General features: G+C 47.1%; 5 protein-coding genes across 5 annotated transcripts; 3 read left to right on the top strand and 2 right to left on the bottom strand.

Annotated features, from left to right (window-relative positions):
- Nucleotides 1-2330: 2330 nt before the first annotated feature.
- On the top strand, nt 2331-4308 carry ABOM_009731 (hexokinase family protein; the record flags this gene model as incomplete). Its single annotated transcript, XM_022536859.1, has 2 exons — nt 2331-2959; nt 3063-4308. The coding sequence occupies 2 exons, from the start codon at nt 2331-2333 to the stop codon at nt 4306-4308; spliced, it is 1875 nt and encodes a 624-aa protein (XP_022385359.1).
- A 1159-nt stretch (nt 4309-5467) lies between these two features.
- Nucleotides 5468-5953, top strand: ABOM_009730 (transcription initiation factor IIA subunit gamma; the record flags this gene model as incomplete). The annotated part of the gene is made up of 2 exons (XM_022536858.1): nt 5468-5511; nt 5569-5953. 2 exons carry the CDS (start codon nt 5468-5470, stop codon nt 5951-5953), a joined length of 429 nt encoding a protein of 142 aa, XP_022385358.1.
- Nucleotides 5954-6889: 936 nt separating this feature from the next.
- ABOM_009729 (uncharacterized protein) lies at nt 6890-7744 on the top strand (the record flags this gene model as incomplete). The annotated part of the gene is made up of 1 exon (XM_022536857.1): nt 6890-7744. One exon carries the CDS (start codon nt 6890-6892, stop codon nt 7742-7744), a length of 855 nt encoding a protein of 284 aa, XP_022385330.1.
- A 125-nt stretch (nt 7745-7869) lies between these two features.
- On the bottom strand, nt 7870-8274 carry ABOM_009728 (uncharacterized protein; the record flags this gene model as incomplete). The annotated part of the gene is made up of 2 exons (XM_022536856.1): nt 7870-8136; nt 8197-8274. 2 exons carry the CDS (start codon nt 8272-8274, stop codon nt 7870-7872), a joined length of 345 nt encoding a protein of 114 aa, XP_022385331.1.
- Nucleotides 8275-11654: 3380 nt separating this feature from the next.
- On the bottom strand, nt 11655-16523 carry ABOM_009727 (DUF323 domain protein; the record flags this gene model as incomplete). Its single annotated transcript, XM_022536855.1, has 10 exons — nt 11655-11768; nt 11835-12719; nt 12794-13234; nt 13570-13621; nt 13677-13758; nt 13824-14122; nt 14184-15084; nt 15140-15355; nt 15422-16101; nt 16186-16523. Coding segments are annotated over 10 exons (4008 nt in total), but the record flags the coding sequence as incomplete, so codon positions are not given.
- Between the last annotated feature and the right edge of the window lie 1773 nt (nt 16524-18296).

Here is an 18296-nt window from a genome sequence, read left to right as displayed (position 1 = left end):
ATGTTAGAGGGTGCCGCCCTCTCACCAGCGTTGACCTAAGGCTCTCCGACTTCGGAGGCAGGCTAAGTCTATGTAGAACTCCATCCAACAGACAGACTTTCACTCCACCTTATTTGGGAAAAATGTGCTTCCTAGAAAGCTGGTAGTGGCCCTGAGGGTTCCTGATTCAGCCGAAACATATTCGGGATTTAACCACAACCTATCTCTGCAGCTCGCCCCATGACCCACATGATACGATGGCGAGAACTAATTTGGCGATACTAACGATGGTTTTATGGCGATACAAAAGTTCCTCTCGTGTCCACAGCCCTTCTGCAGGTTCTCGGCTCGAGTAAACGCCCAACAAGGCGGGCAAGTCTCAACGAGGATAGGGTGATCGCTTTTCCGCCTGGGCTTTGTTTGGCACGGCGTGTCCGTACATGAGAAACCTTCGTGTCATCTCACTGGGAAGGTCATGGCGCCAGTTGATCCATGTGAGATTCAACAAATTAGGGATCTTTGACAAGATGAAAGGGTCTAAAACGCGCGGCATCTAACTTGACGTTAAAAGTCAGTGCGTTTTAATACCGGAGGTCGGTAGAGATTGCCCTGCCCCACTGTCTTCCACATGGTCAGTCTGTTTAATTGTCCAGACGTTTGGTGCAGTTTCTTTTTATTTTATTTTATTTTTTATTTATTTTTTGCTTTTTTTAACTGCTCGGAGTAGGGCTTGATTTCCGGTCTGAATATCAGAAACCTGATTGTTTTCATTGGTTGGGCTCAATATAGTTGCTTTAGTGAGTCACTGTTGTAGTTCCAATTAATGAAGATTGATTACAGAAAATTTACTAGTAGTTACAAAGTAATATGCATTGTCTTGCTCAAACTTTGTTAATTATTATTGTTAGATCGCTTTTTGGGGGGTTCTTTTTTTTCTTTGCATTGAGGAAAAGAGGGAAAAGGAGAAGGTTGTTTAGGTAGCATCTTAAAATGAGCAGGCATACATACAATTAATCCGAAAAGGTAACCGTGATAACTGAATTGAAATAAGAAGCGGGAAGGGAGGGGGGATTGACCAAAGAAATCGATAAACGAATAAAATCTAAAACAACATGACCCGAGAAAAGAAGCTCCTCCGAGACGCTCCGCCGGGGGAGGTGGATAGAAGAAGTAAAAGGCATCATCCGGTGGTACTGTACCAATTGTACCAATGATACGACTGACCAGCGTCACATCGTTTGGGAGATGGTCGCATTCGCTCCGTCCAACGGCAGCGGCTCTTCGATCTTACTATCTATCATATTAATCAACTACTAGTAGACTAACCCTCGTCTTATTTTCCCTTTCCTGTCTCCATCGTGTCCATTATTTTTTCGCTCGCTCCTCTCTCTCTCTCTCTTTCACTTCCTAGTATTTCATTTTCTGGGCCTCGTCTCCGGTGTGGAGACTTGGCCATGAATTCCCCGTATCCACTGGCCGGTCTTGTTTGTTCCTTTTTCTTTTGGATTTTACTTCGCATGATCGTGCTAGTTTAAATATAGTACTTAATTGACTCCTTCCCTGTCTTCTCCGTCATACCTACTGTGTACCAACATCTACTGTAACATTTTACACTCACACTCACATATACACTCTCTACTGCTGCCTTCAGCGACATCAACAAACTACTACTTGGAATCTGCAACTCTTTCACTTTGAGTGAGTGCAACCACCTTGTGCAAGGTAAGTAGCTTACTATTTTCTCATGGGTCTAGACATCCTCCCTGATAAGGTTTTCCTACTTGGTGCGTGCGTTGAAGCTCCCTGCATTATGATCGTCGAGATTGTTGCTTTTTGTTGCCCCCCCCCCCCCCCCCCCCCGCAGGATTTTGCTCTCCATCATTCCACTACAGACACGCGTCATCACAGTTGACAGCATTGGATGTCTGAATTTTCTCTTTTCTAATTAACCGCAATACCAAAACTGACGTTTGATTCTCATATTCCAGTCCATAACGTACGATTGTGAAAGTGCCCCACACGCTTGATTGCACTCCGTATTCACTCCTGATCGCAAGTGGAATCCCAAATAAGGTTACTCCATAACTCCCCCGGATTCCTTCGAGGCATGCACCTTATCGCTCAAACCCCAGTCCTCATTCCGGTCCCTTAGATCTTTCCCACTCGTAAACATTCCGCGATACAAGAGCAAATAAACACAGAAGCCCAAACCCCGTCCCCCACGGCGACTTGACCGGACGACTTGTCTGCTCGCAAGTTGCACAAGTTGACTTCCTCTGGTGCGCAATCATTCTACGCTTCCGCTTTCCATGGAATTTCCCCTTATTCTTCCTTCGAAGTTTCGTCTTACAATGGCTCCAATCACCACGGTGGCTGCAGAAATGAGGAAGCAAGAAGAATATGATGATATACATGAGGACCCTATCGAGGATGAGGAGGATGAGGGTTCTGACCTAGACCCTTCTCAGATGGAGTACTTGGAGCATCATCGCAGACTTGATCAATTCCTATCGCCGTTGTCTCTCGATGAAGCAGTTCTATACAAGCTTGCGCGTCGCTTCTCTGGTGTGTATCGCGACCTGGCCCTACACTCCGAAGAACAGTTTCTACCGACGCCAGTGACGCATTTGCCCACAGGCTTGGAGACAGGACGTTATTTAGCCATCGATGTCGGGGGAACTAACCTACGAGTCGCGTTCATTGAGCTGTTGGGGGATGCTGCTAATTCTGATATCGGGTCCACGGATGCCTCAGAGAAATCGACCACCATTCGCAGAGCACAAAGACAGCGCGTGAGGCGAACACTAGAGAGAGCGTGGCCTATCCAGGAACATTTAAAAATGGACAACGCGGAGGACCTGTTTTCTTGGATTGGTGATCGTATTGCGGAAGTGGTAGCCGAAAGCTTGAGTTCGGATGCTACCAAAGGCAAGGTCCCCGAAGAATTAGAGATGGGAATCACCTTCAGTTTCCCGATAATGTAAGTTGGTGTGTGATATTCACCACACTGATTACAGGTGCCGCAAGTGGTGTCTGCTAATGTGGGGCCGAACATCGAACTATATACAGCTAACAACTATTAGGCAAGAATCATTGTCGGAGGCTACGTTGATGCCGATGGGTAAAGGTTTCGCTATTACATCGGATCTCAACCTTCGCAAGATCCTTCTTAGTGGCTATGAGAGACACACAAGACGTCCGGATGATGAAGATGAACCTTCTTCCAAGCGTCGAAAACTTTTCGCTCTACCGAAACTCAAGATTACTGCCATCACAAATGATGCCGTCGCCACACTTGCATCTTTGGCTTATGCTGTCAAGTCGTTGCCTAACAGCCGGGTCGCTATGGGTATCATCGTAGGCACGGGATGTAATGCGACAATTCCAATGAAACTGAGTTCTTTGCATGAAACGAAGGCCAATCATGTGAAGTCGAAAGATTCAGAGGCAGTAGAGACGGTCATCAACACTGAATGGACTCTTGCCGGCAGCGCACCTCCCTTGAAGGAACTCGAGATCATAACTAAATGGGACATTGAACTAGACAGGGCATGTGCACGACCTGGTTTCCAGCCATTCGAGTACCTGACTGGTGGTCGATACATCGGTGAACTTATCCGGCTCATCCTTTTTGACTATCTCACCAACGTTAAGGGATTATCTTCGAAGGAACTTCCTGCAAATCTTATTCAAGAGTATGCATTAACTACTACATACATTTCAGATAACGTCGCTCGTGCTCGGTCGGACCAGGAACTTGCGGATGGGTTGAATCACTCTCTACCTTCACCGGAAAGTAGTGAGTGGCATTGGGATGCTGTGTGCGCCGCTGCCTTTCGGAAGATTGCTCGGACTGTCCAAAAACGAGCTGCTGGTTTGATTGCTGCGGCAGTAGTAGGGTTACTTGCCTGCGCGAATGAAATTGAGTTGAAAGTGGAGAGCACCGAAAACTCACCACAGCCCTCCGGCGCTGCATCTCCTGAACACAACGGCGGGGCCGACGTCTCTGCTGTAACAAACTTATTATCGCCATCTACGTTAAAAGTACCAACAAACACTCAAAGAGGCAACAGGCCGATTGTCCCGGTTTTATCGCCTACGCCTACACCGGCGGATTGGCAATCGGGTCCTGAAGAGCTCGTCGTCGCTTACACGGGCGGAATCATTCAGCACTATCCTAATTTCAAGACCATGTGTCAGCAATTCATTGACCGTCTCATCATGAGAACTGGGCCTCAGAAGAGCGGGAAGTCGGTCTTCTTACGCGAAGTTTCAGACGGTGGTGTCATTGGCGCTGGAGTTCTAGCAGGAATGGTAGCTAACCGGTGATCCTTGAGGAACACCTCATCTCTTTGATTTATGCGATACGATCTTTATATTTGTACCATGTCTCCTGATGAGCGCTATGGTCTATTGGAGTTCACAATTTTGTCTGGGCGATAGAGGCGCTTGTTTAATTGAGTAAGGCGTTCTATAGTGGTCCCTTGCTTCCTAACTAATCTTGCATTATTGTCTATTTGACATGGCTATCTCTTCATTTCAAATCGCGTTTATTAGATTGATGGACTCTTAAATCGGGCATATCGACCAGTTTTCAACGCACTAGATGGGACAAGCCGCTCAGCACAGGAGAATTGCCTGTAGGTAAGTTCCTGGTGTCGTATAGCCTTCTCTGGTACCTAGTAAGAGAGGTACTGCCATAGCTCCTTGTCCAGCATTCATTTGTGCTTTGAATATAGAACTTTTGCCACCATTCAGGCCAAAAAACAGGCTAATATGACATAAGCAAAAGCCAACAGCAGTCTCTTCAGCTTCACCTTTGTGGCACTGCTGCTCATGAGGTGGCTGAACTGTCGATGGTCATTCAGATATAGCGGAACATGTTATTTCGAACACTCCGCTTCATAGCACTAGGCTTGCCATCTTCATATTCTATCCCAGCGGCTCCTCCCCCGCCAGACATTTGCTCTAATTTTTGACGAAGTTCCTCGTCCGCTTGTGAAACAGTCTTGGCCTTTTCTAGCTTCACTTGCTTGCCAATTTGGAATGTTGAACTATCTTTTGACATGCTCTCTGGCTGTTTACTTGATTCATAATATGTATCTGCTGGTTCCATTAAGCTGAAGATCTTTAAGATCAGTACCAGTGTCTAGACAAACCTTTTTTGGTATCGGATAGCCTTTGCGCAGCAGAAGATATTTGTGTCGACGGAGAATATACCAATTGCATTGGTAGGAACCTCGCAGGATTCCGCAATAGTGAACGTTTCCACATTTAACTGATCGGAGAACAAATTTCAGGAATTATCATTACTATAAATTGGTTTTCACGAAATCAATCATTGATGTAATTTGATGTAATAACCTGGAATGATCACATGATATCAAGTTGTATCACGTGCAGATACTCCCCACAGGCCATATCACTCAGGTAACTCTCAGCTCCAATCACCCCAACTATCACCCTCGATCGCTCCATACTCGGCGCCATGAGCAACGCACAAGCATATTACGAGCTTTATCGCGGGAGCAGGTATTGACTGGCTAATCTAATGTGCTCGACCATTTACTAACCCATTTCCTATTCTAGCCTGGGCCTGTCCCTTACCGACACCCTCGATGACTTGATCAATGACGGCCGAATCGAGCCCCAGCTCGCCATGAAGATTCTTTCCACTTTCGATCGAGTGATTACCGAGGTTCTCGCAGACAAAGTGCGTGCCAGGCTTACGTTCAAGGTAAATATATCCTGCGGAACACCGTATCAGAGAAGTCCCGCTAGCCTCGTTGTCGAATATCAAAGATTAACAGTTTCTCTCTCCAAACAGGGCCATCTGGATACATATCGCTTCTGCGACGAAGTATGGACATTCCTCATCAAAGACGTCACCTTCAAACTGGACAACCAGACGACCGTACAAGCGGATAAAGTGAAGATTGTGAGCTGCAACAGCAAGCGCCCCGGCGAGGTATAGCGACCTATCGTTCCCAGACATTCATGGCTCTTTGTGCTTTATTTTGTTCCCTTGGGTCCTGTTTTATGGACCGGCGTTACGATAATGTCAGCATCGGGTTGACTAGGGCATGGATTTCTTGATATTAGGGGGTTTTTATGTGGCGTTGGGGACATAACACTGACTGCATGTGCATTACAAATCTTGCTGTAAACGCTACATATAGAACAAATCGATACCCAAGATGGACGCGGGTTTTTCTCAGCTTGTTCTGTACAGATAGGAAGTAAAATCTTCTGATATCCAAGTAGTGAGATTTACTCTCAGTTGAGTTGCCCCTCTACTCCAGATGGATCAGGTCGAGAGGACATTACCTTACTACATTCAGTAAAGTGACCATGCGGAGGCGGGGCGGAAGCCCTCCCGCGTCCCGTCATCTCTTATCGCGCCTCATTCGCGTCCCATCTCTGTCCACACTCAGTCTCTCCAAGGTCAAAGGATGTTAAACGAGAATGACAAGCGACTTAATCTAGCCTAGTCGCGGTACAACGTCATTGAACATTAGACAGGATGCCTCGCACGCTACCATGGCTCTCCGGCACAGGAAACAGCAAAAGCAGCAAGAACCCCACGCCCAAACGAGCGGTAAAAGACAAAAGCAACAAAAATAATGACAGCAATGCGACTCCCAGAGCGAGCGTGCCCGGTTCTAGTCCGAAGAAACGAGACTTTTTCAGATCATGTATAGTATACCGAGGGGAAATGGGAAGCATCAAAACTAACATTCTAGTATAGCCCCGACTCCGCCATCATCTCCCATTCACCGCTGTCCATCTGAAGAGTCGGTTTTTCTTTACCCTTTCCGCTAGCCAAGCTCTAGGGAACCGTTGTTAATATGGGCAATCGATTATAATTAGGTTTTTAATCGAGGGTCTGTCGAACGATGATATTTACATCATGGTCGAAGACGAATTCTACGCCGTGGCCCAATCTTTTACGCAACATCTTCACTACGCAGAATACGCGAAGCGAAAGAAGGAGGTCAAATTACAAAATGCTGCGGCGATCCAAAACCTAGCCAGGCCGACCGATGGGGTAACGCCTGTTAGCGACGTTACGAGACGGAGAGATGCTGCTGATGCACTTTCTGCACGCCAGAAGGCTGAGCTTGAGCGGATACAGAGTAAGCGGCCGCAGGTGGATTCCGAAGAAGAGAATGAAGAGGCTGAGGATGAAATGTGGGCGGGAACATCACTGCATGGTCTGATGATGAGTCCTAGGAAGACAAGGTCATTGGTAGGTATGCAGGGGATCAAATCATCGACGAGGGCCGCGGCAGGATTTTCACAGTCATCTAGCACGGGTAGGGATTCAGGAGCAATTAACAGTTCGCCACCAAGGATGTATGAAGCAGCCATAAGTATTGATGTTGATGAAACAGCTTCGGAAGACGATGACCTAGATCTACAACACGAAACACCGAGGCCTACTCAGAAAGCACGTCCCATTGGTTCTAATTCAATGTCGTCGAATTCTCGACATAGCCCTTTGGCTTCGACAGAGGACTGGGGGAGAAAAGTGCAGTCTATCAGTGCTAGATACAAGACACCAACCGATACCCAATCCAAGAGGAGATTGCTTTTTGATGATGATTTTGATGAGCTGCCAGAGCTACAAAATTCAGATGTACAAGTACAGGGTCGAAGTTCTTCACCGTCTATCAGGAAAATCCGACAGGAAAACCCACCCCGTGGGAACAATCCGCAGTCGAAGAAATCGCGTCTCAACGAAGTTCCAACTTTCCTGCTTTGAATCCGCAGATGGTTTGAGCGAGATGATTTCACAGCCAATCCGGTACCCATTGATTCCAATCTGGTGGCCCAACTTGTAAAATTCGGTAAGGCAGACATTCCCGTGCCGGCTTTAAGCGAACGGGCTCAGTCTTCGTGTTCTGAGACTGGCCGGGCTACTCTGACACTCAGTCTTCGGACATTGTTCTTAATTCGTTGGCGAGTTGAGGGTTCACGCTCCAAGGTCTTGATCATTGCATCCTTCTCGAGGGAAGAGCTGTGGCTATGTAACGTTTGAGCACTGTGAACAGCATTGTCAGAAACAGTCTCCCGAGGTTTGGTGCTAACATGTACTGACTCGTCATCTGGGAAGAAAGTCGGCATTTCCTCCTTTCGGAAGTTGGTTGGGGGTCCCTGAACCCGTTGTCAGTTGCATTTTCCGGGTCAAGGCTTAGCTTCAAGACCTTTACTTACGATTTCCAATGCCTTGTGGTGCGAGTCACGCTGGAAGGGGGCCTTGACCAGTCGACCAATCTGCCGGAAGCACTCCATGATTTCAAAGCTGGGGACGTCGGAATGAAGAAATTTCGTAATCAATTAGGTCGAATCGAATTGAGATGCAAGGTGCGCTGATCGACCACTATCTACTGCAGGATCGAAGCAAGCAAAGGACTAAAAATCGGTATCGCAAAAGACAAAAGGGAGTGGACGCTTTCTGCAAGGTATTCTATGGAAATGAAGGACACGGTCAGAATGAAAGAGAGACGATGGCCCGAAAGAAGAAAGTTACTAAAAACAGAACGAAAGACAGACTGGCGGGTGTTCTATGACATCGGAGACGCTGGCCGGAGAAGAAAGAGACAAACCTTTTGACAAAATGGTGGGAGGCAGGACGATGATATATGCCGAGATTCTTCGAAAGAAAAAAAACTTCGCCAGCCAGCTAGATGAATTAACGGTTTTGCCCGTGCAAAATGCAGACTTAACCCGATCGGCACATTCTGTGGCATGAAGCCAACAGTGACAGCCTATGTTCCTTTCGTACCGCGTTATGTGACACATTCCTTTGGCAGTTATCCCCTCGCAGAAGAAAAAAGCGGGTATCTCCCTCAGGGCTCAGGGTGACTTTGGCCGAATGAAATGGCGTGAATGATTTTCCCTTTTTTCGAAAATTAAGATTATACTATTATTTTCTTTTTTTGGTCCTCATCCCCCTTCTTGCCTCATTTAACCGTTAAATACAGGAACATGCATGCAAGAAATGCTGGCGTAACACTTGTCTGAGGCAGGCAATAGCCTATCGACGACAGCGCATACATAGCAAGGCGTCTAAAGATCGTAATCCAAGTCTCCTATCTAGCATATGCATTGGTGCGCAAGCCCACGTCGATTTCTCCAGCGATGAATTAATTATTTTTATTTTTATTTTTCTTATCTTTCCTTTCTTTTTCGGTTCCATGCATGTTCCCATGAAACTTTAGTGAGTTGGCCTCAGGGTCCAGAAGAGTCTCGGGAGGCGGCAGTGCACCAGTAAAGACTAACTCTTGGGGCGCGCGCGTAATCGCTTACTATCAGACATTCCACTGGAAAGACTGATCAATCCAATCAATAATTCCCATTGTTTACCAACCTCCATATCACAGATCGCGATGAATAGAATTTAACCAAAAAATAAACAGACCCAACAAACTTCCGATATCCATAAACCCACTTGAGCACATGAAATCGAAACACTAATAGAAGAAAGGGCATTTTGGTTCCATGGAATATTCCATATGTGTATGCGGAGTGCAGGACATACGACTATCTTCATAGAATCCAATCAAAGATCAAATGGAACCACCCCAGTCATATTTCAAACATTGCCAGCCAGCAATCTTAATGAAAGGAACTAAAGAGAAAAAGGAAAATGAAATAATGAGGGGAAGGGAATAGATAGCACTCCGAAACCCGAGAGTCCATCCCCCATTCCCCAATTAAACACGGTATTATTGCATTCCACGGCCCCCAAGTCCAAGCAATAGATGTTCTCACGCCCGGAATATGCTCTCCCTTGCGTCGGAAAACACCTAACTGGCTTCACGCATTCCCAGTGGCTCAATAATACGCGCAACAAAAGGACGGCTGATTCGTGTATCCCTCCCTTTCCGAACTATCGTTCCCGGTCTCGTTTCTCTTTATTTCTTAACTTTCAAAGTGACTCCTTCCCCTATTCCACGACGTACGGAGAATTCATCGAAAGAAAGAAAACAGAAGGGGGAGGAATAGATGGGGGGGGAGCATTGAAATGGGGTCTGGGGGAACGGACGGGAGATCAGTGGATCGGTCACCGCATACCCACTTACTTCCCTTTCTCACATCTTCTCTACTCCCTTTTGCCCCATTTGCGCCCCATTTCGGGAAGAAAAGGGAAAAACCTAAGCTGGAGGCGAGGGTTAGGTATGTTGGGGCCCTGGAATGACTGGTCAAAATCTGATTTATTGGCGGTGTAGATTAGCTGAGTGTTACCTATTCCGGAGGGTGTGGTTTCTGTGGATTCGGATGCCTAGATATAACAGTATCTGCCTCGTACTCCGTGGAGAAGATAGGGGAAATGAGGAGGTGAGTGGCATGATGATTGGGTCGGGTCATGTTGTCTACGATTCATGGTATGTCTGGCTGCGCTGAACTGATCAACGCACAATGTATGGATCGTCGATACATACCACCACCAGCCGAAAACTACGATGGAGATTGGCGAATCCGTCCCTTGACTAAAGCAAGTGATCTTCCGGTCCGGTTGATGGCTTCGCTATTCGTGTGACTTTATGAATCCTCTGAAGGATGATTTTCATAATATGGGCGTTTATGGGGCCCCGATGAACCTACGCTTGTTTCTTTGAGGACCTTTTGTTTTACCCCGGGGCGTCTGTGTTATGGGGCAGACTGCGTAATCGGGTCTCCATACGTTATTCTTTCCTCTGTAATCACATATGTGTTATGTACATACATACGGAGTATTCGGTAACATGAATAGAAGTTGTTCAGGGCTATAACTTGATTATAGTGCATATGTGGCCTAGATGCGAAGGCGTCGAAAATAGAAATGGGAACGGAAGCAGGGCAAGCCGTCGATCTAGAACGGTCTTATTGGTTGAGTGTGAGATCAGATCTGGGCTGGATGATTCATGTCGATGATGTGTAAAGGTACCATTGGGGTGTGAGTAAATAGAGAGGAGTACCTATTTTGAATTTACAGGAATGAATATACAAAAAATGAGATCTCACGTCCCAGGGGTGAAGTGAGATGGAAATAGAATTCGCAAAAAGATATGTGCCTCCAACGAGAATCGAACTCGTGCTTGCGGATTGCAACTCCTTTAGATAGGAATTGTCATATTGCTATGAGACCGCCGTCCTAACCACTAGACTATGGAGACTAGTTGTTGAAGATCGTATCTATTTTATGTATTATAAGAAAATTGACAAATAAATCTTAGTTTCGCTTAGTTTGTTGTCAAGTAGACTGTATGCGAATTAGCTTAAATATATAGTCATGCTTTGGTATATGAGTTGTTAAGTGATATTTACATAAGGTGCTTATTATCTAGGGTCGCTCATATTATTCTTGTTGACGTTATGTGTGTCTCTCTATTCTTCAATACGAAAATATATTTCTGGGTATATGTCGCGAGCTTGGAGCGATCGCCCATCATATTCATCGTTTAACATCAACTTGATGTATGGGTATCCATGACTGTGGGGCAAGTAGTTGTTTCTACGTATCATAACCATACCACAAAAGGGAGCGAGTAAGTATTAGGTTTTTCTCATATATCTCCAGGGACCTGCCACTAAGCAATCATAACCAAGTTCACGTTGATCATTTTAGTCTATCCTACCATATATGATCGTTAACATTCATAAATCATGGCAGCTAAAAGAGACCCACTTTATTTAGGGTACGCCTTGATATGGTGGCTTTTGAGCTTGACAAATTGCTCAAATCCGAATCTACTGAGAGTTACGCCCCGTCCCGAATTCTTCCAGCCGGTCCATGCGAGATCCTGAAACAGTCAGCATCATCTTAGGCCCACCAAGGCAATCAGATATCGGTCCATATTAGAACTTACCGGACTAGGATAGTCAGATCGGTTAATGAAGACGGTTCCCGCCTCCACCTGCTCAACTAGTTCCTCAGCCCTAGCCACATCCCTGGTCCAGACACTGGCAGTCAGTCCAAACTCGCTGCTGTTCATCAGCCCAATGGCTTCATCGTCGCTGTTGACCTTCATAACAGGAATGACAGGTCCAAAGGTCTCCTCCGTCATAACAACCATATCATGGTTCACGCCCGTCAGGAGCGTAGGCTTGACGTAGTTGCCATCCGCAGGAGGGTTTTCAAATGTCTCATTTGCTGGAGTTTCATCCTTGGCACCCTTCTGGATCGCATCGGTGATATGGGCCTGAATCGCGTCCTTCGCACGCTTTGAAATAACAGGTCCGATCTGCGTTTGGTTGTCAAAAGGATCTCCGACACGATACTTGCTTAGGACCTTCTTGACTTCCTCAACGAAGGTATCGTAGATATTCTTGTGCACGTAGACCCTCTCGATCGCACAGCAGCTCTGTCCACTGTTGAAGATAGCTCCGTCAACGACCTCCTCCGCGGCCCACGCTGCATCCACATCGTCCCGAACGTAAGCTGGGTCTTTGCCACCGAGCTCCAGCCCAACATTGACGATGCGGTCTGACGCGGCCTTCTGAACAGCCAAGCCACCAGCCACCGAGCCGGTGAAACATATGTGGTTGACCAAAGGTGACCGGACAATAGTTTCAAGTAATGTAGGGGATCCACAGTGGAAATATTGGATGACATTTTGAGGTAGCCCGGCCTCGGCGAAGGCAGCGGCAAATTGCTCAACAATGGTAGGAGTTTGTGGGGAGGGTTTTAAAATGACAGCATTTCCGGCCAGAATAGCAGGGATTAAACTGTTGACAAGGATCAAATAGGGGTACTATTCCATGGAAAGTAAAACGTTAGTATATTTCCCTGCGAGTGAATCAAGCCCAAAGTGTAACGCTAACGTACGTTCCAGGCAAATATGATAAAGGCCACACCAACAGGCTTCCGCTTGATATAGCGTCTGAAGCCCTTCTCCTCTTCACCAGGGACAATGCCCTCATCACCCAGGACCGAGTCACTGATCTTGGTCAGGTAGCGACTGCGCTTGATAGCTGTCATTACCTCCACACCGGTATATGCGATCGGACGACCCATCTGCTCGGTCAGCTCGCGCGCAAGCTCATCTTTCTTTTTCTCGAGAATGTCCAATGCACGAGTGACAATGTCTTGGCGCTTTTTGAGAGAGGTCGACTGAGAGAATGATCGGAAGGCCTCCTGTGCGACCTCCGGGATTCGCTGTAGGTCCTCGGAAGTGACGCCCGTCCGAGTGACAACTGGCTGATTCGTGGAGGGCGAGATGGTCGTGATGGTTTCAAGAGACATATTTAAGCTGCCCGTTAGTAACCTCTAGATCAAGACAAAGCAATGAACCTTAGTCTGGATAATTGTCCCGGGCATGTATAAACTTGAAGAACAGCTTGATAAGGTGGAGGGGTATCTACGTCACGTTATCGGTTGGAGCTTCCCCGCTGTGGCGGCACCCACTATACTATGCCCTAAACAGTAATCTACTGGTGTGCAGCTCTTAGAGAAACTGCTCTCCTGATAACGTGTGCTTAGGAAGCAAAGACAATATAAGCGTAGAATATACAGAGTGGCATGTGTTTCAGAACTTGGAGGTCTAGATAAGCAAGTATGAAATCTATGCTCAAACCCCTCACCCACCACTAAAGATCCCGCACCAGGCGTGCTCCTGCCCAGGTATAAGGATAGTTGTGCTGGTACCAATTGACGCTAGAGATTATGTTAGCATTGTATAGTGCCCGGGACTCTATACTGATAAACTTACAAAGTGGTACGTCCAGCAACGCGGGGATGAGTAGCCCAAGACCCACCTAGGATGATGTTGTGTTTACCGTCGAAGAAATCGGCTGAGAGGTATTAGTATCTGATGATAAACTCCCGGAGAGTACCCGGCTATGAGACTGATACTTACAAGTGTATCCCGGGTAGATATCCATTGCTTTAAAGCCATCGTGAGGCGCCAATACCGTGCTAGTCCACTCCCATGCGCCTCCCAGTTCACCCTGACCGGCGAGTCGATCGCCGTTCTGGATAACTGGGGTAGGGTGCCAGTGCTTGAGCCCGACGTTGAGTTCGTCGAGATCTAGGAACACTGGCAAGGCGTCTCGAGAAGGATATTGTACAGGCTGGTGGTCCGGCGTACGAGGCTTGCTGGGGTTGTTTATCTTTGAGTAACCATTTCCGTTTACCCCATTAAGATCGCCGTTCGCACTGAAAGCAGTTAGCCCAGCCTAATCTCCAGGGTGTAGCGTTATATTGAAGTTGCACTAACCTATGGCTGTTGGGCTCCCCATTATGCTTCACACTGCCTCTCTCCTTTAGTAGCACTGAGTGCAGATAGATACTCTTCGTCTCTTCAAAGGTCGGAATCCTGCAACCCGCCCATTCGGCATATTCGGCCAATTCATCATATGACGCCATCACAGGCCAGTCTTGGGAAAATTCAAGCGGAACTGGGCCAAAAACAGTACGGACAGCGAAATTGGATATAAAGTCCTTTGTAGCCTCAACACTGCTTCCGTTGACGGCCATAGGTATGGTATAGTTTTCATTGGATTGGGCGAGGACCCATGATGCTGGCCTTCTGCGCGATTGATTCGCTTGCAGGTACTTGGCGTATTCACCATTAGTGATGGGTCTGCTCTGTGCCTCAAATGCCGGAACGGTCACTGTTCTCGCAGGCTTCTCATTGTCCCATCCATAGGTCGTTGGGGGTACGTCATTGGTATCAGCACCATCGAGGCCAATAGTAAGTGTTTGCTCAGGAATAGAGAACCACTCATTTGGCTTCATGCTTTTCCGAGCCTCTTGGTATATTTTCTCAAAGTCCGGCCGTTCAGCGGCGGGTGGAGGATGTATCTTTTCGCTCTGGATCAACATATACAGGAATGTCTCGAGGTGCATCACCTCGTGCTCAAACCCGATCCAAAGTGCTTCGCCCAAAATTCTGTTTTCTGCAAAGCCCTCGGTTTGGTAGATGGATCTAACTCTGCTTCTGACTCGCTCTTGGTAGTCTAGAATATCATCAAGGGCCGGCCACTCGTCTGGGATCTCGCTGTGGGAGTGGCACTTGTGGGGGTCATCTACGTCAGGATCAATCCCACGTTCGAAAATTAGTTTATAGGACTTTGGCTCTGTTAGTTTTCCGTGTAGGGCTCGAGCCAGATGTATATCTGCTCGCATAATTAGCATCAGGCTATGTGTTGAGACGAAGCCATGTAGACTGACCCAAGAATGTAGGGATGTGTCCCAGATAGAAGATTAAAGAGTTCCGTAGCTTGATAGGTTTTGACAGAAGCTCCTCGCGAGGGACCATAGCCTTTGTAGCATTATCCCATGCTGTCCACAGAGACTGCCATTCTTCAAAACTGGGTATAGGATGAGCTGCATATTGAGGAGGAGATGTTGGGAGGTTGAGGGTAGCAGATGTCAGGATATGGAGATCTATTGCGTAAAAAGCTAGAGTCAGTATATGCGTCTATTGAAATGTGGCAGTCATTTGCTACTCACGGTAATTATCAGACCCATTGCCAAGTTCCGTAGTCTGGATTAACTTGGCATCACGCCACAGCTGATCGCGTTCCTCAGGTCCGTATTTGTACGCCTCTTCAAAGAAAAGTTTCTCCCCCTTCTGAAGAAGGACCCCGTTTATAGTAACGTCCTTCTTGGGCGAGTAGGCTGCCCAGTGTCGCCCCTCCACGGTATCGTAGTCTGTCACTACTTCCCACTCATTGGATTTGAAGGCTTCGTATCCGAGAACAACGTTTGCATGCACTAGTCCGTTCTCATAGAACAGCCGCGTAACACCTTTCGAATCATTGTATGCCCTGTATACTTTGCCCGGGTCCTTGCAGCCGTCCAAGCCGATGATCATCATATCGGATGGACCAAGAAGGCTAGCATACTGCGAGAGAAATTTTGCTGCACTGGGAGGGTCAAAGTTCCCTAAAGAGGAACCCATAGACATGATCACCGTGGGCCGCTTCCTGTTTTCGGGGCTGTTAAGCCAAGTGACGGCGTCATCGTAGGTCCCATGGAGACCATGGAGGCCAACGTGCATGTAGTCGTCAATAGACACTTCCGCGAATGTGCGCTGCAGTTCTGATAGAGACAGATCCAGGGCATAATAATCCACGCGCTTTCCCACGCGCTCAAACTCCCGTAGCAGAATCTCGATCTTCCGAAGATTCCTGAAAGGCGGTTAAAACCGGAGAACATTATTGATACGCTACGCAGCCTGAAAGGTTACGGTTTGATTTGGAAGGATGACGCACCCACTACCTAACTCAAGCAATTGCGCATTGTCTGGAATCCGCTCAACTATCCTCCTGGAATTTATCTCCAAGACCTCAATCTCCGCATTCGTTAGATAATACTCCTCCACATAGGTGATCTGCTCAAAAAGCTTGAGACCATTGGCATCGTAGAGAAGCATCGTCGGCATTGACTTCCTGACGCCGGCGGGAGGGCTAATGCCCTTATGGATCTCATTTACGAGGGAGAACTCCACGTCATTCTGAAAAATGTTGACAATGTCAACGGTCTTAGGAGAGAGAGCCAATGGAGACATTTTAATCAAACCTCCAAGAAACACAAAGAAAATCCAGGAAATACTGCAAGCTTAATAGAGTACCCTTAACCGCGGGGGTTATAGCCAGGCGAACCGGGTGGCTTATATAGTAGGCAAAGGCAAAGAATATGCTCTGGGAGGGCAGATCAATGAGGGGTAAATGAGGAGTGCAGATAGTCCCCTGCAGATGGTATGACACACACAGGAATTAATAGAAAATACAGAAGTGGAAGGAAGAATTGAACCTCGTATGCTAAAACCGGTTTGCTTGGAATGTTGCGGAAGAGAGAGGCAACTTTATAAAGCATGGGTGTAGTCTAGCCCTTGGGCTTCCCAGCTCCACGGATTGAGCTGTTCCTGAATAATCCATGCTGATTCTGTATTTCTTATTGCAAACACCCCACGGACAAGAACTAGTCCAGTTTTGGCTATCAGATTGGGATAATGTTTGGAAGGTTTGACGGTTGCGCTCTGACATCAAAGCAGATCGATCCGATTTGAGATTTGCAAGGGCAATGCAGGTCAGCCACGGCTAGAATTACACAGGCTATCCTGTAAGGGCCAGAGCTCTGGCCCACTTCCAAAATTGGACACCAACTGCTGCACCAATGTGTGTCACGCATGCCATGGTCACTGAGTCTGATATCCAACCATACGAGAAATATCACCCACGGCTGGTGGAGTAATGCGAGATGACGTTGTGTTTGCATCGTCGGTTTGCAGTGTTTGTATATGATTTGCAGCATTTGCAGTGCCCCACTTGTGGGGTCTTTTGTGGTTGTTTTGTAAGCTGAAATAATTTCCATCAGTTATTTCACGGCATGCTCCAATGCTCCATAGTGAATACGACTCAGCTCCATTCCGCTACTGATCCCTGAAGAATTCACAATTTCTCAGTGGTTTGTGCATGTGCAATGGCTGCCTCTACCCCCCTGAGAGACTTATGCCCAGTCATGAGACTACTCGTAGTCTGAAAGTCGCGCGACAACCGCACGTACTATGTATGCAAGCTAATCAACTCTCAAGGTTGCTACTAATACGGCTCACGGTCGAATTAGGAAAATCCCTGATATTGACCATGCATAGCGCTATGATTCCAGCCTTATTAGTATAGACATCCAAGTCCTCCGAGGTTTTGTATCACGGGTTCCCCTCATCCACCCCTCCCAGGCTCCCAGGGATATGAAGGACTCCACATTCTTGGTGTTGACCCCACCGTGTTGTTCCGATAAGCAAAATATACATACTACTGCGCACCATACAAATGCCTTCGTAAAACAAGACAATGTTGTTGCCAACAGACCTCCTCTGGAGCACATACTCTGGAATGAGCCATGATTGGCTGTTGCCTCTTGGTTTATATACCACTCTAGAGCTTTTCTTGTATCTACCCAGTGTCTGAAGTTCAGCAGCTCCCTAAGCCATGTACTCTAGAGAGAACTCTGCGAGTTGTGCATGCTCTACTACCTCTACCAGCAGTTTCCCTGAACGGATCTCATGGTTGCTAATATGGATGTGCTCTAGTCTCTTCCTAAAAAGTTTGATAAATGACGCTTTCTGTGCTGAATGTACACTCAAGCTTCGACTGCCATCCCCAGATCCTGACTCTGATGGCTATGAACCCAGTGAGGAAGAAAGAACGCGATCATTGTCAAGGTCCGTTGTTGCAAGTCCCTAGACCGCCATTCAAACTATAGCCTCAGGATGCCTCAAACCTGGTCTTGAAAGGATACCCAGCAGCGCACTTTGCCCACATAACATCGTCGAGGCTTTCTTTTGCCCCCTTCCCCACCTCCCACCAGCGATAGCCTGTTC

The sequence above is a fragment of the Aspergillus bombycis genome (genome assembly GCF_001792695.1).
Source record: "Aspergillus bombycis strain NRRL26010 chromosome Unknown contig00107, whole genome shotgun sequence".
Classification (NCBI taxonomy): Eukaryota; Fungi; Ascomycota; class Eurotiomycetes; order Eurotiales; family Aspergillaceae; genus Aspergillus; species Aspergillus bombycis.
This window is presented reverse-complemented; position numbering and strand designations above follow the sequence as displayed.